General features: G+C 39.6%; 1 protein-coding gene across 1 annotated transcript in view; it reads right to left on the reverse strand.

Moving 5' to 3' along the window:
- The window catches only part of LOC124805437 (protein phosphatase 1 regulatory subunit 21), a 218,962-nt gene that overhangs the window by 33,826 nt on the left and 159,762 nt on the right, over positions 1-25,374 (reverse strand). Inside the window, exons 9-11 of the mRNA XM_047266002.1 lie at positions 16,323-16,415; positions 16,067-16,197; positions 12,858-13,007 (exon numbers count right to left, since the gene is read on the reverse strand). Of these exons, the coding sequence (XP_047121958.1) occupies positions 12,858-13,007; positions 16,067-16,197; positions 16,323-16,415 (374 nt within the window). The remainder of the gene's footprint in view (positions 1-12,857; positions 13,008-16,066; positions 16,198-16,322; positions 16,416-25,374) is intronic.

Below are 25,374 nucleotides of genomic sequence, written 5' to 3' on the forward strand. Positions count from 1 at the left end.
AAGTTGCAAACTTTGGTACATTTCCTAAAGGAATATCTGGACAGAGATTTTTTTTTGTCAATTTCGGTGTTATTTTCTGGCGACTTATTTTTCGAGTCCTGTATATTATTTATTTCTCTTATTTTTGTATTATAATGAAATGAAAATACACCTATCATTACATTATAATGGAAGGAAACATTCCACGTGGGAAAAATTATATATAAATACAAAGATGAGGTGACTTACCGAACAAAAACGCTGGCAGGTCGATAGACCACAAACAAACACAAACATACACACAAAATTCAAGCTTTCGCAACAAATTGTTGCCTCATCAGGAAAGAGGGAAGGAGAGGGGAAGACGAAAGGAAGTGGGTTTTAAAGGAGAGGGTAAGGAGTCATTCCAATCCCGGGAGCGGAAAGACTTACCTTAGGGGGAAAAAAGGACAGGTATACACTCGCACACACGCACATATCCATCCACACATACAGACACAAGCAGACATATTTAATATGTCTGCTTGTGTCTGTATGTGTGGATGGATATGTGCGTGTGTGCGAGTGTATACCTGTCCTTTTTTCCCCCTAAGGTAAGTCTTTCCGCTCCCGGGATTGGAATGACTCCTTACCCTCTCCTTTAAAACCCACTTCCTTTCGTCTTCCCCTCTCCTTCCCTCTTTCCTGATGAGGCAACAATTTGTTGCGAAAGCTTGAATTTTGTGTGTATGTTTGTGTTTGTTTGTGGTCTATCGACCTGCCAACCTATCATTACATTATATTTTATGATATCACACATCACATTTGTTTAAATTATTGAGAAAACAAAAGATTATGTTAAACCTATTAAAACTAATCAAGTGTAGAAAGAATAATCAAACATGTTATGTTCAGCTGCATGTTGTGGCACAGGGTAGTCCACTTTGCTTCTGGTCGCAGTTTGATAGTGGATACATCTCACATACCTCGCTTACATTGGTTTCACAAGATGTCAGTACACTGCAATGCAAATTCTACGATCAACATCTGCATAGCTACTTCACAAGCCACAGATGGTGCATGGCGGAGTGTACTCTACACCACTACTAATCATTTCCTTTCCTGTTCCACTCACAAATAGAGGGAGGGAAAAACAACTGTCTATATGCCTCCATGTGAGCCCTAATTTCTCTAATATTATCTTCATGTTCCTTATGCGCTATGTTTGTTGGCAGCAGTAGAATCATTCATTGTTCACCTTCAAATGCCTAAAAATAAAACTAAACTCCATCTGAACAGGCATCGGAAGGCCCAATGGTGCCAACCTACTGCCGTGTTATCCTCTTATCCAAAGGCGTCACTGGATGCGGATATGTCGGGGCATATGGTCAGCACACCATTCTTCACTCGTCCTCAGCTTTCATGACTGGGGTTGCTACTTCTCAGTCAAGTAGCTCCTCAATTGGCTTCACAAGGGCTGAGTGCACCCCCTTGCCAACACTGGTTGGCAGACTTGAAAGACCACCCATCCAAGTACTAGCCAAGCCCGACAGCACTTAACTTTGGTGATATGATGGAAACTGGTGTTACCACTGTATCAATAGTGTTTCTCGAAAAGAACGTCACCTTCCCTCCAGGAATTCCCGTTTGAGTTCCTGAAGCATCTCCGTAACGCATATGTGTTGTTCGAACCTACCAGTAACAAATCTAGCTGCCAGCCTCTCAATTGCTTCAATGTCTTCCTGCAATCCGATCTGGTATGGATCCCAGACACTCTAGCAATACGCAAGAATAGGTCGCACCAGTACCCTATATGGGGTCTCCTTCACATGTGAATCACATTTTTCTAAAATGCTCCCAATGAATCAAAGCTGACCATTCGCCTTCCCTACCACAGCTCTCACATGCTCCGAGTTGTTTCACATGAGTGATGCTTTCTAAAACCATGTTGATTCGTGGACATAAGCTTCTCAGTATCAAGGAAGTTTATTATATCGAACTAAGAATTTTTTCTAGGATTCTGCAGCAAACTGAAGTTAGGGATATTGGTCTGTAATTCTGTGGGTGTGTTCTTTTACCCTTCTTTATATACTGGAGTCAACTGCACTTTTTTCCAGTCACTTGGGACTGTGCTGGGCGAGAGATTCACAATAAATGCAAGCTAGCTAGGGGGCCAATGTCGTAGAGTACTCTTTGCAAAACTGAATTGGGATTCCATCTGGACCATTGCCAAAGAATACTCTGTAAAACTGAACTGGGATTCCATCTGGACCTGGTGATTTATTTGCTTTCAGTTGTTTGTCTATACCACGGATGCTTATGCTTACTACGTCATCCATACGGAAGTATGTCTGATGATGGTCAGATGACAGTATGTTTGTACAATTCTCTTGTGTGAATGATTTTTTGAGCATGAAATTTTAAACTTCGGCTTTCGTTTTGCTAACTTCAACCAGCACACCAGACTGGTCACCAAGCGATCGAATGGAAGCCTTAGACCCACTTAGCGATTTTACACAGGGCCAGAATTTTCTTGGGTTCTCTGACAGATCTTTTGCGAAGGTGTGACTGTGGTGGTAGTTGTATGCTTCATGCACAGATCTTCCCACAGATGCACAAATATCTACTAACCTTCACTTGTCATTTGTGCATTCTCTTTTGAACTGAGGATGCAACAGCCTCTGCTCCCTCAGCATCTACCGAATTTTGATTTTAAACCATGGTGGGTGTTTTCCATCCTTTACCCACTTATAAGGCACATAAGTCTCCAGACTACGAGTTACCAGAACGAAAAAGTCAAACTGAATCCGAATAGATCAGTCTCCACCGGAAAATGAAATATGAAGCTGTAACGTTGACTGCCAACAGGCCCCCCTGCCCCTATTTATCATATTAATCACTCAGCATAAGCTTGTCTTTACACTGTATATGGAGTCTATCCTCATTAAACAAACCATAATTATTTACGCCATAGTGCTTTAAAGTTGCAACACATTGTCATTTTTGCCTGTTCATGGAGTTTGTTATATCATTTTCAGATGCGTAGTTTATATCACAATTTTGCTGATTCCTTTTTATGCATACATGTCGTATTGTATACATTACTTTTAAGTTGACATATTGCTAACCGACATTATTCGTTTCACATATTTTCAAGACATTTGTTCTTAATTATCACTCGCACTGACACTGTCGATAAGGTCCAACCTATCCGTACGTATAAGATTTAAGATATTTCCATTGCGTATGAGCTGCCAAGCTAGCTGCTCAAGATAGTTTTCAGAAAACACATTCAAAAATATTTTGCATGACTGTCTGTCTGTCTGTACCCCCCTGCACTGAATCCATAGATATTCCAGTCTATAATCGGTAGATTAGTCACCTCCAACTAGTATTGTACGATTTGGGTATTTCTGTGCTACTGGCCATAGACTTTCAAAGAAAGTGGCCAGCAAAAGCATTCAGCAATTAATTTGGTTTCACCTAGACCTGTTATACACAACCAGGTACCTTCACTGTCACACTCAACTTTGACCCCAATAGAGAGAATGTTTTTGTCAACTTCAATGAACACTCCCCCTCCTATGGACTCAACTCTATCTTTCCGATATATATTCCACGACTCACTAAATATCTCAGAGCTTTCTATTCTGGTTTCAGCCAGCTGTTGGTCCTGAGAATAACTTAAGCTCAAGAATTCCTGGAAGACAATAAATTCAGGAACTTAATTACAAATACTTCAACAGTTTACTGATAAAATTTTGACAGAAGGAGTGTCTTTACTATGAAAGCCATCTAACTTTCCTTACTGCTTATTGGCTAGTGAGTGTTCATCAGAGCACCTCAAACTACCGTCTAGCCCAAAAAAGCCCTCATGTGCACTCCACAAGTACTCTGCTACACAAGTAGCTGCTTCCTCTGTGTAGTGCACCCCTGACTCATCGAGGGGAGTCCTACAACTCCCCACATGATAACGCAGGTCTAGAGATCTGCAACCAAGACTGTCACAGAGTCGATGAAGCCTTTGGTTCAGACCCTCCACTTAGCTCCAAAACAAAGGACCCGGATCAACTCTGGGGACAGTGCTGCAAATTGTGAGCTCTGCTTGCCCCCTGCATGCGAGGCCAGCAGTCTTCATCACCTCCGTCACCCACCTGTATGAACTGAGGATGGCTTCAGAACCCATGTGATAGGTGTTGATGGTGCCAACTGCTCAGATCCTGCTGAAGGAGCAGCGACCTGTCCACTCTTCACAGTGAATGGGTACTCAGATGAGGTTTAATCATGGCTGCTTTCCTTCTGATTTGTATCATCTACAGCTAAGAAATTCAGTCACTTGTGATTGCAACAATTTAGGTGATGGAGATATTAATCATTTAATTTTTGCTTGTCCCAAGTTCCAGCAGTGTGGAGAACAATTCCTCGCAGAATTAAGAAAGCTAAGAATATCATTCCCTAAAAGCATTGCTGGTCTTTTTACTACAGAATGATAAGGCACTTCTTAGGTGTCCGATAAGATTGGGCTTTAGTTAGTAGTTTTAAAATTTGACTGTGGACCTACAGAAAAGGTGCAATCCCAATTGTAATGAGTGATTAACAAAATTGTTTGCATCTCAAAGAGTTATGACTACGCGAATCTGTCTGTAACCATTTTTTGTAAAGAAAAAAAAAATATTTTTTACTTCCATATTCAGAAATTAAGAAGCTTTTCTTATATTCTCTAACAGTGAAGGAATATTATTTTGTAATTTTTAAGTAATTTGTACATGTATTTGTTTTTATAAATCAGTTTGTTTTGTAATGTTTGATGGCTGATTAGTGCTGAAGGCATAAGTGTGTCATTGTTGGCTTAAAGCCAAGTAAATAAAGGAAAAGATTTTTGATGCCCGGTAACCAAAACCTAATTACTTTATTCCAATACTGGTGCTGAACAAAGTTTCACTGTCACTATCTGTCTGTGAAGGAAATGATGAGGAGACCAAAATCCAGGGGTAAATTCCAAATATATCTACAGTCTCTCACAGATAGAGCACACCCAAATATTGCCTAAAATCATATTGAACTGGAGCAACTAAATTGTAACCTCAGTCCAAGATCCTTCTAGCTCTTAAGTATGACATCTTCACCAAAATCCATCCCACTGTGTATCACTGTAAGCAGTACAGATTTCATTGAACCCTCTGCCAGGCACTTTATTGTGAATAGCAGAGTAATCACGTAGATGTAGATGTAGAGTGAGTGTGCAGGAGCTTATACCAGTTCATTACTACCAGCAACACATCATCATAACATGCCTGTGCTTAATATTCAAAGGATTCTACCATAATCTAAGAGAGAAATTAAAAATTAAAATAACTTTTCCTCACTTCGTCGGTGTATGCTTCAGTATATTAGTGTTAACATTGTTAAGGTCTCAGAATGTTTAACAGAATATACTACGCAAAATACATGATCTTAAGAAAAAAAGTAAGTGGCATTAAATAATGAAAACATAAAGCTAAAAATCGGTCTGTATATGAAAATGTATGTCAAAATTAAAGTCACAAGTCTCAATTTCATCAGAGGAATATTTTGGTCAAAATCTGAGCTTTCACGAAAAACTGATGGTGTTAAATGTTAGACGCAGAAAGATGAAAATTTCTATCTAACCTCAGTTACATATAATAATGATATATATGTGACACCAATAAGTTACCTCTATTAGTTTTCAAGTTATTTACTAAAAACCGAATTTGGAATGAAAACGTCCGTATTCATAGTAAATTAAGTATCATTTGTATTTATAATAGAAAATTCTTATTACAGCACTTGATTACATTAATGTAATAATACAGCTGCACCAAGTTTCAAGACTGTTTTGTAAATAACTAAGCTTACAAGGAATCTCAAAATGGCAGTTTTCAGGTCATGTCGTTCTATCGGTTCCAATCTAAATATTCTAGCCAGCAAAGTTTAAATGCAGTCGAGCTAAAACTTTTTGAGTAACTAAAGTACACTTTATATAACAATAAAATATTTTATATAAAAATTTTATAAAAAGATTAAGAAGAATGTAAATTGTTAAATGACAGAGCTATTAATTAATGTGTGTCTGAGAAAGGGGGCATTTAAATACCACTATCTGTGCCTAGGGCAACTGACAGCAGATATTCTTTGGGGGTCCGCTGCACCATAATTACAGCCAGAGAGGCAGTTGGAGGGAGACACTTTGTACCGAGATACCAATCTGTCCGCATCAGTCAAACACCTGTGTGCACTGTGTCTTGGATGATGTCAGAGCTAGGCAGACTTGAATGCATTTTCCGTAAAAGTAGGAAGTGAACTCACAAGGACTGTACGCTGTCCTGGATCACTTAGCTTTCACGGAAGTAATTGTTCGTGTGTAGCCTTGCAATATTGACCAAACCATGTGGCAAGTGGCCAGATCATTTGCCACTTTTAATACATGCAATTAACTTTTAGTCATTAGAAGTAAGGGTGATAGACCATTTTACTTGGAACTTCCCGTAGAGGTTGCCTCTGAACTGCTGTTCCCAGTTGGTATATTAGATAGGATACTAATACTTATCTTTTGTGCATGTGAACTATTACTAACTATATCAAACAGTTAAAACTCCAAACTTTTATTTATAGTCATAGTTCCTGATCTTGATGAGTAAATAACAAGTAGGAACATTTTCTTTCAGTTAGTGCAAAGAGTAATGTGGACTTGCAGACTGGAAATTATGGTTAGTATGCTCTCCATCGGTTTCGGGCTAATGGCAAAAATAGTTTTCAGGCTCATGTAAATGGCAAAGGTAGGTGCAAAGCATGCATAGACAATTTAAGTGTTTTTTCATAATGGCATAACGAAGTAACAATCATTTAGAATATTTACCCACTGCCCCACACCATCTTTTCCCGTCACTGTTTTGGCTGCCCACCCAACTCAAGCTCCAAATTGTCCTGGTTTTGTCTTTCTGCCAATTCTACTTCTAACTCCTCATCATACAGGTCATAACTGTGTAAAACAGAAGTGCAAGATCTGTCCATGAACTCATCTACCACACTTCGCTCCAACCATGTTAAAAGCATAGCTTACAGCATCACAGACAGGGCCAACTTGATTCTACTGTAAATTATGCCCACACAACATGTTGGCCAGAAGCACCATTTGCCCACCAGGATGGTTACTGCAAAATTATGGGAAATGTCAAGGTTGATCACCCTGTCGCAGGTAGCATATATCGAGTTTATCCCTAGTTAAACTTTACAAGTCTCATATATCTTATTTTCATCAGTACTGTATTTCTTCCTTCCTTTCTTCCTCCTCACTTACTTACTTCAGTTCTTGCCATCTTGTATTTTACTCTCCTTACTCTTTTTATTCTTCATTTAAGGTTTACCTTTTCCTCCTCATATCAACTTACTATTCTACAATGGCTCTCCAGTCTCAACAGCCTCCCTCCTTGTCAATAATTTTAATCAGAAGTAGTTTATTAATGTCTTCAAACTTTCTTCCCTAATTCTTATGTCATTCTGAATTATGAGGAACTTATCCCTTTCTTTTACAATTTTTAATATTTGCTTTCAATGTCCTTTCCTTTTGTCCTCCTCCTCATCATATTCAGACAAAGTAAGTCTGAAAGTTTGAGACTTTTTTCTGGTCTTTGTATCACATCTCACTATTCTACATTTCTGTCCCAGGAATTTTGATTCTTTATTCTTTTTATGATTTTATTTTACCATTACAATGTAATAAAGAGAATAAAATTGTCAGATGCAGAGACTCTTCTGCTAACCACCTACTGAAGAAGAGCCATTATTGTGATCTATAAAAATGGGAGGAACAATGATGGAAGTATAGGTTTTGTTTCACTCATATAAACAGTAAAACTCACTGCAAAGCTTAGTCATCTCACCAACTTAAGTGGTAGATCTTAATCAAGCAGGTGGAACCAGGTAGTAGAAAGCTTCAAAAGTTCAATAGCAAATTGCATAAAAAATACAAGCCCAAACCAAAGTAAATTTACACCTGTAATTCAAGCATCATAAATGTTTTATTTCTAAGGTGCCTTGTTGTTGTGGTCTTCAATCCAGAGACTGGTTTGATGCAGCTCTCCATGCTACTCTATCCTGTGCAAGCTTCTTCATTTCCCAGTACCTACTGCAACCTACATCCTTCTGAATCTGCTTAGTGTATTCATCTCTTGGTCTCCCTCTATGATTTTTACACTCCACGCTGCCCTCCAATCCTAAATTGGTGATCCCTTGATGCCTCAGAATATGCCCTACCAACCGATCCCTTCTTCTAGTCAAGTTGTGCCACAAATTTCTCTTCTCTTCAATTCTATTCAATACCTCCTCATTAGTTATATGATCTACCCATCTAATCTTCAGCATTCTTCTGTAGCACCACATTTCGAAAGCTTCTATTCTCTTCTTGTCTAAACTATTTATCGTCCATGTTTCACTTCCATACATGGCTACACTCCATACGAATACTTTCAGAAACGACTTCCTGACACTTAAATCTATACTCGATGTCAACAAATTTCTCTTCTTCAGAAACGCTTTCCTTGCCATTGCCAGTCTACATTTTATATCCTCTGTACTTTGACCAACACCAGTTATTTTGCTCCCCAAATAGCAAAACACATTTACTGCTTTAAGTGTCTCATTTCCTAATATAATCCCCACAGCATCACCTGATTTACATGCAGTAAGTACTGGGAGTTGAAGGAGCTTGCACAGGATAGGGTAGCATGGAGAGCTGCATCAAACCAGTCTCAGGACTGAAGACCATAACAACAAAAACATTCCATTATTCTCGTTTTGCTTTTGTTGATGTTCATCTTATATCCTCCTTTCAAGACACTGTTCATTCCGTTCAAGTGCTCTTGCAGGTCCTTTGCTGTCTCCGACAGAATTACAATGTCATCGGCGAACCTCAAAGTTTTTATTTCTTCTCCATGGATTTTAATTGCTACACCAAATTTTTCATTTGTTTCCCTTACTGCTTGCTCAATACACAGATTGAATAACATCGGGGATAGGCTACAACTCTGTCTCACTCCCTTCCCAACCACTGCTTCCCTTTCATGCCCCTCGACTCTTATAACTGCCATCTGGTTTCTGTACAAATTGTAAATAGCCTTTCACTCCCTGTACTTTACCCCTGCCACCCTCAGAATTTGAAAGCGAGTATTCTAGTTAACATTGTCAAAAGCTTTCTCTAAGTTTACAAATGCTAGAAACGTAGGTTTGCCTTTCCTTAATCTATTTTCTAAGATTAGTCGCAGGGTCAGTATTGCCTCACGCGTTCCAACATTTCTACGGAATCCAAACTGATCTCCGAGGTCAGCTTCTACCAGTTTTTCTATTCTCCTGTAAAGAATTAGTCTTTGTATTTTGCAACCGGGGCTTATTGAACTGATAGTTCGGTAATTTTCACATCTGTCAATACCTGCTTTCTTTGGGATTTGAAATATTATATTCTTCTTGAAGTTTGAGGGTATTTCACCTGTCTCATACATCTTGCTCACCAGATGGTAGAGTTTTGTCAGGACTGGCTCTCCAAAGGCCGTCAGTAGTTCTAATGGAATGTTGTCTACTCCCGGGGCCTTGTTTCGAGTTAGGTCTTTCATTGCTCTGTCAAACTCTTCACGCGGTATCATATCTCCCATTTCATCTTCATCTACATTCTCTTCCATTTCTATAATATTGCCCTCAGTACATCGCCCTTGTATAGACCCTCTACATACTCCTTCCACCTTTCTGCTTTCCCTTCTTTGCTTAGAGCTGAGTTTCCATCTGAGCTCTTTATATTCATGCAAGTGGTTCTCTTTTCTCCAAAGGTCTCTTTAATTTTCCTGTAGGCAGTATCTATCTTAACCCTAGTGATATGCGCCTCTAATCCTTACATTTGTCCTCTAGCCATCCCTGCTTAGCCATTTTGCACTTCCTGTAGATCTCATTTTTGAGACGTTTGTATTCCTTTTTGCCGGCTTCATTTACTGCATTTTTATATTTTCTCCTTTCATCAATTAAATTCAATATCTCTTCTGTTTTCCAAGGATATCTACTAGCCCTCATCTTTTTACCTACTTGATCCTCTGCTGCCTGCACTACTTCATCCCTCAAAGCTACCCATTCTTCTTCTACTGCATTTCTTTTACCCTGTTCCTGTCAATCGTTCCCTGATGCTCTCTCTGAAACACTCAACAACCTCTGGTCCTTCAGTTTATCCAGGTCCCATCTCCTTAAATTCCCACCTTTTTGCAGTTTCTTCAGCTTCAATCTCCAGGTAATAACCAATAGATTGTGGTAGAGTCCACATCTGCGCCTGGAAATGCCTTACAATTTAAAACCTGGTTCCTAAATCTCTGCCTTAGCATTATATAATCTATCTGAAACCTTCCAGTGTCTCCAGGCCTCTTCCACATACACAACCTTCTTTCATGATTCTTAAACCAACTGTTAGCTATGATTAAGTTATGCTAGTTTTACTACTGTGGTAGGCATGGGCTTCGTCTCTGTGTTGGCCACAATAATGCTTTCACTATGCTGTTCGTAGTCGCTTACCCGCGCTCCCATTTTTTTTTATTAATTATTAAACTTACTCCTGCATTACCCCAATTTGATTTTGTATTTATAACCCTGTATTCACCTGACCATAAGTCTTGTTCCTCCTGCCACCGAACTTCACTAATTCCGACTACATCTAACTTTAACCTATCTATTTCCCTTTTTAAATTTTCTAACCTACCTGCCCGATTAAGGGATTTGACATTCCACGCTCCAACCCGTAGAATTCAAGTTTTCTTTCTCCTGATAACAACGTCGTCCTGAGTAGTCCCCGCCCGGAGATCCAAATGGGGGACTATTTTACTTCCGGAGGAGACCATCATCATTTAACGATACAGTAAAGCTGCATGCCCTCGGGAAAAATTATGGCTCTAGTTTCCCCTTGCTTTCAGCCATTCGCAGTAGCAGCACAGCAAGGCATTTCGGTTAGTGTTACAAGGCCAGATCAGTCAATCATCCAGACTGTTGCCCCTGCAACTACTGAAAAGGCTGCTGCCCCTCTTCAGGAACCACACGTTTGACTGGCCTCTCAACAGGGTGCCTTAACATGATGGAAATATGCTTGCCATGACAAAACTAGGGTGGATGCTGTGGAGTAGTCATTGTCTTCAGAAAGAAAGATACAGGAACTGCAATAAATTGGGGAAAAAAACTGGTTCAGTATCCAGGCTTCATTCAGTTATTTTATTGATCCTAATAAAAGAAGCTATGATATAATGAAAAAGTTAGTTGCTACTCACCATATAGCAGAGATGTTGAGTCACAGATAGGCACAACAAACTGTCAGAAAATGAGCTTTTGGCCAACAAGGCCTTCATTGGAAATAGACCAAAAACACTGGAGACACAATTGGGTGGTAGGGGTAAGGAGGAGGCTGGGGTAGGGAAGGGGAGAGATAGCAGGTTAGGGGTGATTGACGGTGAAGTGCTTCTTGCGGGAGCACGCAGAGACGAGGTGGAGAGATTGTGAGGCAGCTAGGTGCAGTGAGGAGGTTAGACAGTGGGCCTCAACCTTGAAAGTCTTAGTCCTTACCCTCTAGCCCCCTTCCTGTTCTCATTCTAGCACTACACAGTCCTCTATTGTACCAATGCACTGCACCCACAGAGTTTTTACCTGCCTCCTTTACTGCTGAGCCCCCGCTCCCTCCCACCTCCACCCCCACTCCCCTGTCTAACCTCCCAACTGCACCTAGCTGCCCTACCCTCTCTCCACCTATGTCAACCCTGTACGCTCCCACAAGCAGCACTTTACCATCCTCCACCCATAGCCTGCTATCCTTCCCCCTCCCTCCCCCAGCCTCCTCCTTACCCCCACCACCTCGTGGCATCTCTCATCATGTACTGCTGCTCACAGTGTGGCCTCGGCAACCAGTGACTGCAGTCATGCATGTGAGAGTTGCATTTGCTTGTACGTATTTGTGTGTGTAAGTGTGAGGAGGGGGGGGGGGGGGTGAAGTGCAGAGGGGGGAGAATGCCTATCTGCAACTCGGCACCTCCGCTATATGGTGAGTAGCAACTATCCTTTTCATAATATTGATACATTCCATCCTGGATTTTCCATTGTTGAAGCTATAATGTAACATTTATTTCACTTCCCTATCCTGACTTTGCTCTTGCTGTAATAACATTAATTCTTTTTCAGTAAAGGTCACAGATATTCTCTCTTTTGTTATTCTCTGAAGGATGAAGGATAGTTTAATCTTCAAGCTAACATAACAACAGGCTAATGTGACAATAGACTGTGAATATACTTCTGCCACGATACACCACCACCACCAACAACAACAACAAAAACAACAACCTAGCAGAAATGAGTAATTGGCTTCAACATGGCAGGGATCTTAACTCCATCACTTTTGGTAATAAATGAATCAACCATCTTCAACTAAACTTATCCTGGTAACTGACTAGTTGCAGGTTCTACCTGCCACAGCCAACAGTCCCTGCTATGCTGTCGTGCTACTCTGGTGTTGCTCCTGGAGAACAATCTACTGCACCCATCTGCGCAATGGGCAGGTGAAGGGCCTTCCTAACATCACACCTGCACTGGCTACTCTCACCTGTAGTGGCACCTGGAAAACCAACTGGGCCAAAGCCTAGAAGATTCCCCTACATGTTATACAGCCACACTGATGATTCAAAATGTTCCTTTACAACAGTTCACACCCAAAGCTTTCATGGAAACTTAAAATTATGATGTAAAATAAATACGATAGGCAAATTGCAACTCTAGCTTTATAATATTTGTCTAATTAAAGTGAGTTAAGATAAGAGACAAGCAGTCAGTGATTCACACAATAACTGCTGTCATTTTTATTATTAACTTTCACTAACCTGATCTAGATAATTCATGTACGATGCTGCACGTCTTTTGAAGGCTGACACGGCAGGATGCATCTTAGCGTGAAGTGAGAAAGCTGATGCGGGAGAGAGTGCCATGCCCTTCCACAGCTCAGTGCGACTGTCAGACAATACACCTGAAAGCTACTAACACACAACAGGACTGAATACATAAAGGAAACAACATACCAAACAAAAAGCAAAGTAAAAGATATGTTAATATTGCCTATTTTAAGGCTGTGAGGTAGTGATTGTTATATTTGAAAAGTAATAACTGGCAGAATTAAACTGTTTTTTGACCTACACACAACTCTACAATGTTTCAACAGACAGTGCTCTCATTACGAGTTTCTCAAATTCAGTTCATGAGGTTAAAACATTTAAAAGCCTACCAAAACATTTGCAATGCTCATAAAATAAATAGAATAAAAACACAATGGACTGTGGGATCTTGTCCTACGTTACTTCTGCCCATAGTCATTCCACCTCACACCAGGACATATCCTACACACCTCACTAAGTGTTGACTTAACATTCTTGCAACCCACAGATGATCACCACCTGGTGTGTGGTACTCTATGAGATTTGACAACTATGGACAGAAGTCAAAGATTTTAAAGTAAACCGAGGATTTGTTGGTAACTTGTTAGTGTTTCAAAGTGAGGAGTGAGTTTGACAGTCTGATGATGAGAGCACTGTCTCTCGAAAAGCACTGTCAAATTGTATGTAGGATATAAAATGGACGACTGCTACCAATTATTATTTTTAAAAGACATTGTCAAACACTTGTTCTACAAGCAAATTTACTTTAAATTTTTTTGGGAGGTGGGCAGATTTTCTTTATTTAGTGGCAAGTCTTTTTCATACTATGTGGCTGGCACTGTACTTTGTTGCAAAACATATTTATGTTTGTTTTATCAGATCTATCTAAAACTAGCAGTCAGTGTACTATTCCTGATAGTCAGATAAACTAAGACTTTTCGGGTAGGTTAACTATCACCTCTCCCTGATGGCTTTTCATGTTCCTCCTGACTAACACTGCCAACAAGAAACATTTTTTGTCTACCATTTGTTCTCCATTTCATAAGAAATGACCCTTGGCTTCGAGTTCCTTGAGACACAATCACATATTGAGTATAAACATGGTGCACCTTTCCTGAATCAACTCCTTTTGTCATTTGATATGTAAACATCATATTTTGATTGGAAAGGAAGTGACAACATGTGGAAATATTTATGCGAAAGTGAACCATATGGACTTTTTTGGGAACACTACTCAGACCGCATTTTTAAGAACCATCTCCTGCGCACAGTTTAAAGATACAACAGTTCTCGATTTACTGCCAGATTTTCATTGCTTTCCATTTACTCATTTTGTTGTAATAATGGAAACTATTCATACGTTTCACTATAAGGGGAATTGCAACAATCTACAAAATGAAAACTGGAAATCCTAGGCCGGTTGTCGCTCTTCACAGTTATGTTTTCATACACATATTGCTACATAATGAAAAAATATCAAGCGTGTGTGTAATGTTGTTTTTATGTTCTCATGTGTTGCAGCCTTGAGGATGCTAATCTGCCAGGTCTGAGCCGTATTTAGCTTTGAACAGTTGCCTTGCTTATGTCCCCATTTCTTGTAAGATAAGTAACATTTATTGAAGCACATGTTTATTATGAGATCAAAAATGATGATGCCTTAGTGCAGTTCTGTTTCACACTCAGTAAAGAGAGCCACTGATTACCTCAGTACTATCGAAAGTATGGTAATTAGCTGAAAGAGAACATTCAGGAATTTCAAGTTCTGCATCACCAGATGGAGTTCTGGTTGACTACAAAAATCTGCATGTGAATATTTTTCAATGTTTTTCACAGGAGTCATAAAGAGGAAGATCCAACCTTACACGTGAAAAAGCAATTTGGAAAATTTGAGGAATGAAGTGTACGACTTTCATTATTTGAATGGAATAACCCTTTGGCATGTAGTTTAGAAATGGGTCAGAGATACAAAAAGTTCAATAAACAGCTTGTGCTGATGGAAACTACTCTAATAGCAGGAAAAAAATGCATTTTCTTGAGAGAAATTACAGACACTGGTGAAACATTGAATAGACTGTTTACTACACTCATGAGACTTGCTGTGACACAAACCATTCCACAAAGTTTGGATAGTAGGAATAAAAAATGACATACACATAAAATAGAACTATTGCAAAGAAAGTTTTCAGGTGTGGAAATATGGAATATAAACATGGCCGGTTCCAGAAATAATTACAACGTGTTACATTGGAAACAAAGATGGGTTTGTGCAAAATAGTGGCCTGTGTTTTATTGGGAAAATGCAGTAGTGATTACTGTTCTGAGTACAATGCCAGACATGATTAAGGCTGGTTCAGAAGAATTCTCAGAAAGTTAGCCAATAGATTTAACACTGTTAGACATCAGGTTCCATGTCACAAATGATAAATTCGTATTGCGAAATCCATCTATGAAATGAAAGGAAGATTTTGTTATTGAATGACTGGAAAATAACAAAACAGATCTTTCATCTCATGTCAAACTGAGGTAGAATTTATGTGACATACACGTATGCACTTCAGTTCACCACAGAATTCCTTTCGGAGAGAGTGTTGTGCCCAATGGACAAACTTCTGTGGTTGCCTGTGGCATACTGCAAACTCAGTGCTGTTGAACTAATTTGGGCCTTTATCAAGAACAAGATAAAACAAGACCATAATTGTCTGGACACAGCAACAGAACCATTGCTGATTCAAGTAGGCATGCAGAGTAGCAGCAAGACCTAAGGATGTAGTGAAAGATATTAAAATTGTGTTTTCCCCCATTAATTCTCTATTCTACCCTGGAAAATCTTTTCCATCTCACTGCAGCACAAGATGGAATTTTCATATACTGTTATAAATGCACAATACATTTCATTTTTGTTTCCTGAGACTGCTATTTTACCACCAGATTCTTGTCATCTACATATGATAGGCACACATTAGCTCCACCAAATCAGGAACTACTACTAAGACATTTCATCTATAACAATATTTGGCACTAAACAAATTTGTCTAATTATGATTTCTACATGTCACAGGTATTCAACTACACAACAAGATTTCCTTGTATGTACTACAGTCCAAAACCAATAAAGCTTCTTCATTGATTAAACTTTTAATTTGCAATTTGTATGCTCTAACCTTTCCACTTGCAGCAACCATAGCTGTCAAGGAAGCAGCAAGGCATTCATCAGTAGTCTTCAACCTATCCGTGATGGAAGGGCATAGTTCTCTTTCCACCTGAGTCTTGCTTGCATAAGCACGCGACAGTTCTGAAACACATTTTCTTGCCATGCTAAATTAAGTATTTTAATATGCAACAATAGACACTACAAAATTTCTAATATCATTTAAAAACACTTTTCCTAAATTTTAGAAATGACAGCTGATAACTCACCTTTAATAGATTCATGAACATTCTTCAGTATTTCTGTAACTTCTAAGAGAAACCTTCTCTGTGATGAGGGAGGATGTTGACAGCTTCTCTTATCTGGAAGGTATCGTAAACATATATGCCAATTTCTCATCTTGTCATTGCACTCAGGTTTTTTTTTTTTTAATTTTTTTATTCACAAGCATAGGTATGAAAGGGGAAAATGAAAATGACGATGGGTCACAGTGTAACACACTGTAGCTTTACTGGGAATGATACTGATGGTGGTACCAGTTGACCTTCATTCCTCTATGGTCACTCAATGTATGCCACACATTTCAACAGGAACTGATTGAAATACACAAAAAGTTCTTGGGAAGAAATAGTGACATTAATGACCAGAAAACAATCACCTCCAGATAAATAATAAAGTTACAGAACATTAACATATTTATATCCATACCTGCAAATTAATTCTTTTCTTTTTTCCTCTTATTCCAACATATTATCAAGATACACCCATCAAATTCACCTCATTTGCCCAAAAGGTAGAAATCCATGCACTTAAGTGAATGCATTCACTTCTTTTATTTGCCTATTACAATGATGGACCCACAATAGAGTAGTCAAAGGAACTGAAAACATCTGCCATAACACAGAAATTGTATTTGAAATTCAGGATATCACAACTGCTTCCTTTTCAATGAATGTGGTATTACGGGCTTTGCCATTGACAAGAACCTTTGAAATTACAATCCATGAAGATCTACAATTCTTGTTTCATGTACATTTAGTACACAACACATCAATAAATACCACAATGGTAAAATTACATTCATCGCCTGACAAACAGTGGAGCAAAATGTAATCTCATCATAAACACCCTAATAAAAATTCCATTCCAGTGATTTCTATTCTGGTACTGCATGACAAAATCAAATTGTAGAGCAGACAGTTTCCACCCCCATAAATTCCAGAATGTAAGTTTTGTGGCTTCATGGACTGATTGTACCTTATCAATTAATTGGAAATTTGTGATGTTAATAGTCAATACTTACTCTATCAATTTACATGTTAATGAAAGCACTTGTATTGGTTTCAGGCTTTTCATTTCCAATCTTGTAACAGCTTTTAATGACTGTCTAAAAACGAAAATCCTGCACTTGGCGGCAAAAAAAGAAAGGCCATGTTTCCTCTATTATAAGACATTTCACCTGATTCCATGTTCCTCAAATAAAAGTGAGACATTCAGGAACCACTTTAGTCACCAATAGGTTTCTTCCATGTCAATTTGAAATAATGATGATGTTGACTTCACCGTTTTTGTTCATAATATAGTTTACATAATTTCGAGTATCCACATCAAAGTACTGGTTTTCACCTGTGGGTAGAACTCCGAGTCAGCCACATGAGTATGTCAGTATGCTAGTTGGTTTCTGGGCTTTTCGCGATGAATGCTTTTCTGCTCCTGACCTAGTTCCAGTTCATTAGCTGTCCGCAGTGTACCCTTAGACTCATGTGAGGCAGCTGTCAGTGTTGCGTAAACCAATCTGACCAAGTTTTTCATTAGTTGCAACTATATTCCTCAGAACTTTATGCATGTTGAGCCCATTTCTGAGGAATGAATTGGTAAGAAGCTAATGTTGTCCCAAATGGCCACACTTATGCTTGAGTGCTTGACTCAGTTTGATTTGGGCCATCTGTCTTCTTCTGGGCATCCACCAAGGCTATTTTGTTAAAACAGTATTTCTTAAAATGTTATCCCCTAAGTAACTCATCTTGATGTGTTTCAATTGATAGTTTAACTTGCCTACATTTATTGACAGCTGTCTACTTGCAGGCCATATAATATTGAATAGCTTCAAAATTATGGTGTCTGGTCATGGTTGTTCTAATGAGTAATGTGTGTGCCTTCCTACTGATATCCGTCAATTTCAAACCTCCCATCTGTCTTTAACTCCATGAGTATGGTGTAGTTGAATTTGAAGATATTGCCTTTGCAAACATACCTGCTGGACAGCTGTATTATCTTTCTGGAGTTATCTTCACAATAAGGAATACCTTAGCCACGTAATATGCTTCATAGGATACATGGGTCTAAAATCCAATTTTGCAATAGGCACAATAAAAAGATTCACACAATTATAGCATTCTCAACAATACACACACACACACACACACACACACACACACACACACACACACACACACACACACACACACCTGCAGTCTCAGGCAACTGAAACCACACTACGAGCAACAGCACCAGTGCATGATGGGAGTGGCAACTGGGTGGGGGTAAGGAGGAGGCTGGGGCAGGGAGGGGTAGGGATAGTATGGTGGGGGTGGCAGACAGTGAAGTGCTGTAGTTTAGAGGGAGGGCAGGAGAGAAGGTGAGAGGGGGGGGGGGGGGGGGGGAAGGGGAGGTAGTGGAAAGGAGAGAAATAAATGGAAATTAAAAGATTGTGTGTGGCAGTGAAATGATGGCTGTGTAGTGCTACAAAGGGAACAGGGAGGGGGCTGGATGGGTGGGGACAGTGACTAACAAAGGCTGAGGTCAGGAGGGTTACGGGAACATAGGATGTACTGTAGGGAAAGTTCCCACCTGCGCGCTTCAGAAAAGCTGATGTTGGAGGGAAGGATCCATATGGCACAGGCTGTGAAGCAGTCATTAAAATGAGGGATATCATGTTTGGCAGTCTGTTCAGCAACAGGGTGGTCCACTGGTTTCTTGGCCACAGTTTGTCGGTGGCCATTCATGCACTGGTGCTGCTGCTCGCTGTATGGTTTTAGTTGCCTGAGACTGCAGATGTGTGTTGTGTGTGTGTGTGTGTGTGTGTGTGTGTGTGTGTGTGTGTGTGACTGCAGGTGTGTGTGTGTGTGTGTGTGTAGTTGACAAAGGCCTTAATGGCCGAAAGCTATAATTGTGTGAATCTTTTTGTTGTGCCTATTGTGACTCAGCATCTCCACCATATGGTGAATAGCAACTTTCCTTCTCTAATATTGTTACATTCCATCCTGGATTTTCCATTGTTAGATTAAAATGCAATTTTTTATTATCTTTTACCCCTGCATCACTGTTAGATTGCTAGCAGTTTTCTATCTACATCTACATCTATACTCCGCAAGCCACCTGACGGTGTGTGGCGAAGGTTACCCTGAGTACCTCTATCAGTTCTCCCTTCTATTCCAGTCTCGTATTGTTCGTGGAAAGAAGGATTGTCGGTATGCTTTTGTGTGGGCTCTAATCTCTCTGATTTTATCCTCATGGTCTCTTCGCGAGATATACGTAGGAGGGAGCAATATACTGCTTGAGTCTTCGGTGAAGGTATGTTCTCGAAACTTTAACAAAAGCCCGTACCGAGCTACTGAGCGTCTCTCCCGCAGAGTCTTCCACTGGAGTTTATCTATCATCTCCGTAACGCTTTTGCGATTACTAAATAATCCTGTAATGAAGCGCGCTGCTCTCCGTTGGATCTTCTCTATCTCTTCTATCAACCCTATCTGGTACGGATCCCACACTGCTGAGCAGTATTCAAGCAGTGGGCGAACAAGCGTACTGTAACCTACTTCCTTGGTTTTCGGATTGCATTTCCTTAGGATTCTTCCAATGAATCTCAGTCTGGCATCTGCTTTACCAACGATCAACTTTATGTGATCATTCCATTTTAAATCACTCCTAATACGTACTCCCAGATAATTTATGGAATTAACTGCTTCCAGTTGCTGACCTGCTATTTTGTAGCTAAATGATGACGGATCTATCTTTCTATGTATTTGCAGCACATTACACTTGTTTACATTGAGATTGAATTGCCAATCCCTGCACCATGCGTCAATTCACTGCAGATCCTCCTGCATTTCAGTACAATTTTCCATTGTTACAACCTCTCGATACACCACAGCATCATCTGCAAAAAGCCTCAGTGAGCTTCCGATGTCATCCACAAGGTCATTTATGTATATTGTGAATAGCAACGGTCCTATGACACTCCCCTGCGGCACACCTGAAATCACTCTTACTTCGGATGACTTCTCTCCATTGAGAACGACATGCTGCGTTCTGTTATCTAGGAACTCTTCAAGCGAATCACACAATTGGTCTGATAGTCCATATGCTCTTACTTTGTTACTATTATGGCAACTTGTACATTGTACATCATGCGCTTCCAGTTCTTCATGGCCATTTTTAATGGACAATTATGTTACAATTTTCAGCAGTTTTCTGCTGTCCTTGCACACATCACACAGACAGTTTCAAGCCCTTTGATGTTTAATATTTTACACTTTCCCTCATTTATTTTTGTACCTGATGCTATGCTGTTTCCAGTGTGTGTGTCACAAGAACAACAACAACATAGGGGTAAGCTCTTAGAGTGAAGTTTACTTTTGAAATCGTCAGACCTGTTAATTTTTCATTCAGTCTCCTGTGACGCATTTCCAGTGACAGCGCAAAAAGCAACATGGAAAGTAAACTACCTTGTGGTACATCTCTTTGTATATTGATGGCTGTCTTTGCTGTGATTCCTTTTATCATATTCAGGATTACTTGTACAGCCCTTTCTTTGAGACCTACTTCAGTAATTGTTCTAGAGAGTGGCAATTAAGTCAGTTCAAAGCTTTACAGAAGTCAACAAAGAGCATAGCACATTTTATTTTAGTTACTTGCAGCTACTTACATCATCTCGATAGTCTCTGATTGATGTAATGATAGAGTCTCCAGGACGGTAGGATTGAGGCTGCTTCATCATTTTCACAAGTAGAGGCATCATTCTATTGTTAACTCCTCTGAAAATTTTTCTAAAACCAAAATTTAATAAAGTTGTTGGATGTAAGTTACCTATTTTGTTCTGACCTTCTCCCTTTGACACAAGAACATTTTTTCCTACTTTCAACTCTGTGGTAACAGCCCCCTCTCATTGTTTCAGTTAAAATCTCAGTAAAAGTTGATCCAATGATATTCCAGAATTAGGGATGAAATTTCTTTGGGAGACCATATGGTACGAATGAATTGTTGGAAGGCGACTTTGTGCCCAACTCAAAAACTTCCTCTGCATTAAAAACAGCTAAATGCCCACTACTCTCGTCGCTTGTAATCCCCCACTTAAAAACTTGTGTCATTTCACCTATACTAACCACATCTGTTTCATCAGAGTCGTGTAATTGTTCCTAATATTGCTCGATTTTTTGGAGATTACTGCTTGGTTTGTGAGAAGCTTCCCACTGACTGTTTCTAAGCTTCCGTTAAATGTGTATGTGTGTTTTTTCTTTTTTATGTACACCCCATATTATCCCATATGCAATCAATAACACGAGAAATCAGAATAGTAATGGTGTTGGTTGCATTGCAATAAGAAAGTTCAATCCTCAGAAATTGGCACGTGAAATGAATGAAACGCGCCGCTATTGCATATCCTGCGATGCAAGAGTGCCCTGCACGTTGCTCGTAATCGCGACTTAATTGACATATTCGGATGCAACAAACACTGTACTTTTGTATAGCTATATACACTGTTAGCACGTGGCCTGGGAAACATACAGATGTCCACTCAACCAGAATGAAAACAAGGACGCGGTTTACTTGTACATGCTTTATTAAACTTTTTGACAGTACTACAATGGACATAATGGTAACAAAATACTGATAACAACCATCAGAGTAAACAAAATTAATGGCTGTCAAAGGGATACATGCTACTTGTACGTAGCTGTACATCAATTACACAATGGTACATGCCATGTACAGAACATGTACTGGACATCTTTAATGACTGTCACACATCTGAACCATTGCAGATGGTGCAACGCATACATAAACGTACAGTAGTACCTACGAAACAAACCTTGGTCTTCTCTGTAATACACAAAATGTATGCCGGTGTGCAATCTCATGTCTCACAGCCAAAACGCTACGACGTATATATGAAGGTAGTATCTGTTCCCGAAAGAACAAATACCATTGTCTAGAATGTAAGCTGGAGATCCCAGGTTTGAGTCCCAGTTGGGTCACACATTTTCAACATGTCCCAAATGATGTATATCAACGCCTGTTTGTAGCTAGGGTGTCAATTTAATTATCATTTCAGTTCTTCCGTCAGTCAACGTAAGGTACATCTCAGGAACCGCTTGTATTGTCACCCATTAAGATTGCCATCAATAAAATACCACACCATACATTGAGACTCCACTGACGTTGATGTTCAACCCAGCGAATCCATTTAGAGTTTTCTGATGACCAGTAGTGCATATTGTGTAAGTTGGTGTTCCCATTGTTTGTAAACTTGGCCTCAATGGTAAACACATAAAGTAATGTCCTTGCCACAGAATCCACTGCTAATATTTTCAGGTTATTGTGAACATTGTTGCCCTGGACACCTTGATGTAGCGGCATGTGATAACAGAGGTATCTATGCCTGTGGCGAAAGTGTATTACGCTTGTTCAAGGGATTCCCATCCATCTCTCCATTTCATCAACACTTGTATGAGGGTTTATTGCAGCGGCCGCCAAACAACTACCTCTGCTGCTTCATGTGTTATACCTTTGCTCCGGATCTGCATGCATGAAGACAATTTCCCTGTTGCATGAAGCCTCCTAACAATATTCATGAAGGTACAGCAGGTCAGATGACGTCTGCTGGATGTACACCTATACTGCTCTTGTGCCTGTACAGTAATATCAAGTCAACCATTTCCTCATTTGTGAATACCGTGTCAAATGCCTAGAAGGGATGGCCATGTCAACCGTTGCCATGCGCCTGTACGTACTTCCACACAGAACAACCTGGTTCGTACTGGGCCATTTCCACAGAGTGCTTACTGCAGCCCGTTCCTGTACTCAACTGCAGAGTTGAAGTGTTGACCTGGGTGGTATAATGGCATGGCGTACACCGGCCGGTACTGGTCAGTAGTCTATACATAGATAAATACAACATGCACAAACAACACTAATATGTACAAATCAGTACTGGTTGCACGAATCCCTATTACTACTTTCGGCCCTCATGGTAACAGTGAAAGTAAGAATATGTACGTCAATCACAACGTGATTACAAGCAACATGCGGGTCACGCTCGTGTTGCGGGAAGTGCAATAGCAGTACATTTTGTTCATTTCATGCATCAACTTCGCGTTCTGGTTTCGCACAATGTAACTGACATATTGCGATGCAAACAACACCATTATTAGTGTGGTTTCTTATGTTGTTATTGCACATGGAATAGTGTGGGGTGTCATCAATTGGTGGGTTGATTTGGGGGAGGGGACCAAAGTGAGGTCATCGGTCCAATTGGATTAAGAAAGGACGGGGAAGGATGTCGGCTGCGCCCTTTCAAAGGAACCATCCTAGCATTTGCCTGAAGTGATTTAGGAAACCGCAGAGAAACTAAATCAGGGTGGCCAGATGTGAGTTTGAACTTTGTCCTCTCAAATGCGAATCCAATGTGCTAACCACTGAGCCACCTTGCTCAGTTATGGGGTGTCCACTTAAAAGAAAGGATAAGTTTGTGTTGAAACCAATATTTGCACACAGTTTAGAAATTCTCATAGTATTTACTTTTGTGAGCCCCTGCTGTACATTCATAATCATGAAAGCAGTTTGCCAATACCTATTGTGGTTCCAGAGATATTGGTGGTGAAAAGTGTAGGTGGAACACCCTGTATATATTGAAGACTTCCCCCCCCCCCCCCCCCCCCCTTCTCCCTCTCTCTCTCTCTCTCTCTCTCTCTCTAGAACGTGGTGCTGGTGGTGGTGATTTTAGGGTGTTCAATGGCATAATCATCAGTGCCCTTGCTAAATATAAATGTAATTATGCTTTTTTTATATTTTTGGTCATTTATTCACTATAAATGTCGTCTCAGTTAGACGAGTTTATTTTCAGACTAAATTTGTTCAAATTTATTAAAAAAGATATTGTATTGTCTAAGCAAAAGAGTGGTACACTCCAGCAAAAATTAATATTATCTTGGAGCATAGAAGATGCGACTTCTGCTTAACACTGTCACAATTTAGTAGTTAACAATAGAAATGAAAATTGAAATACCAAATCTACAGTAAAATAAGAATTTACAGCCTGTAAGAATGTGAGATAACATGCTGTCCATTTCATATCCATCACTAAGATCTTAGTTTTTCAGATTTACTGCATATGATCCCCGAGTGGCTTTCATCAGTCTCTGGCATACATATCTGTCCAATTTTGAACATCTTGATACATTTACAGAAAGTGCTTTTAATTCTTAGCATTGTAAATGCTCTGCATGTCCCTGCCCTATTATTTTTCACACAGTCTGGCAAGTTGCTTAGACTGCTTTTATTTCTTGTTAGCAATGTCATTCTCTAAGGACTTGTTTAGTGAATGATTGACTGTTGACGCCTTCATTTGGTCCTTGAATCCCCATACAACCACAAAACCAACCAACCCACTATTAGATATAAATGCATATTTCCAGCATTCCTCAAGAATTGAAGCAATTACTGTAATATTTACATTTACTTCTTTTTCTACATTGCTTCCCCAGGCCTCAGGTAGACAGTAGCAGCCTGTCTCTGTCTCCCCCTCTCCCTCAGGGTGCTCAATAGCATGATTATCAGTGTCCTTGCTGAATATAAATATAATTCTACATAATGTAAAATGTAGAAATTTATTCCTCATAACAATCTTACGATGATGTTCCAGGTTTTAGAGAACATCTGGCAGTTCCAGTGCTTAGGAGAACAAGGAAGGCCTCATTCCAGTGCCCGTGTTCTACGTGTTGAAATCATTTCACAGTATTCCATTTCATCCTTTGAAAATGGATAATATTGAAGAGTAGGTTTATGAATGACAAAAAGCAGTTTAAGTGAACATGGTACTATGAGAAAGGACTTAAAACTGAGTTTGTGAAGGACCAATGTATCTTTATAAAAGAGCAAGTTTACTACTAAAATGGTTAATATCACAACGTGCATATGTGACTAGTTACTCACCAAAGAATATAAATAACATTTGTTAAAAGGCTTGGTGTTACATATGCTTCAATAAATGCTCAATGTAAAATATGGTAAAGCTCACAAGAGATGAAAGATAAAATATCACTG

Source organism: Schistocerca piceifrons, chromosome 1 (genome assembly GCF_021461385.2).
Source record: "Schistocerca piceifrons isolate TAMUIC-IGC-003096 chromosome 1, iqSchPice1.1, whole genome shotgun sequence".
NCBI classification, from domain to species: Eukaryota; Metazoa; Arthropoda; class Insecta; order Orthoptera; family Acrididae; genus Schistocerca; species Schistocerca piceifrons.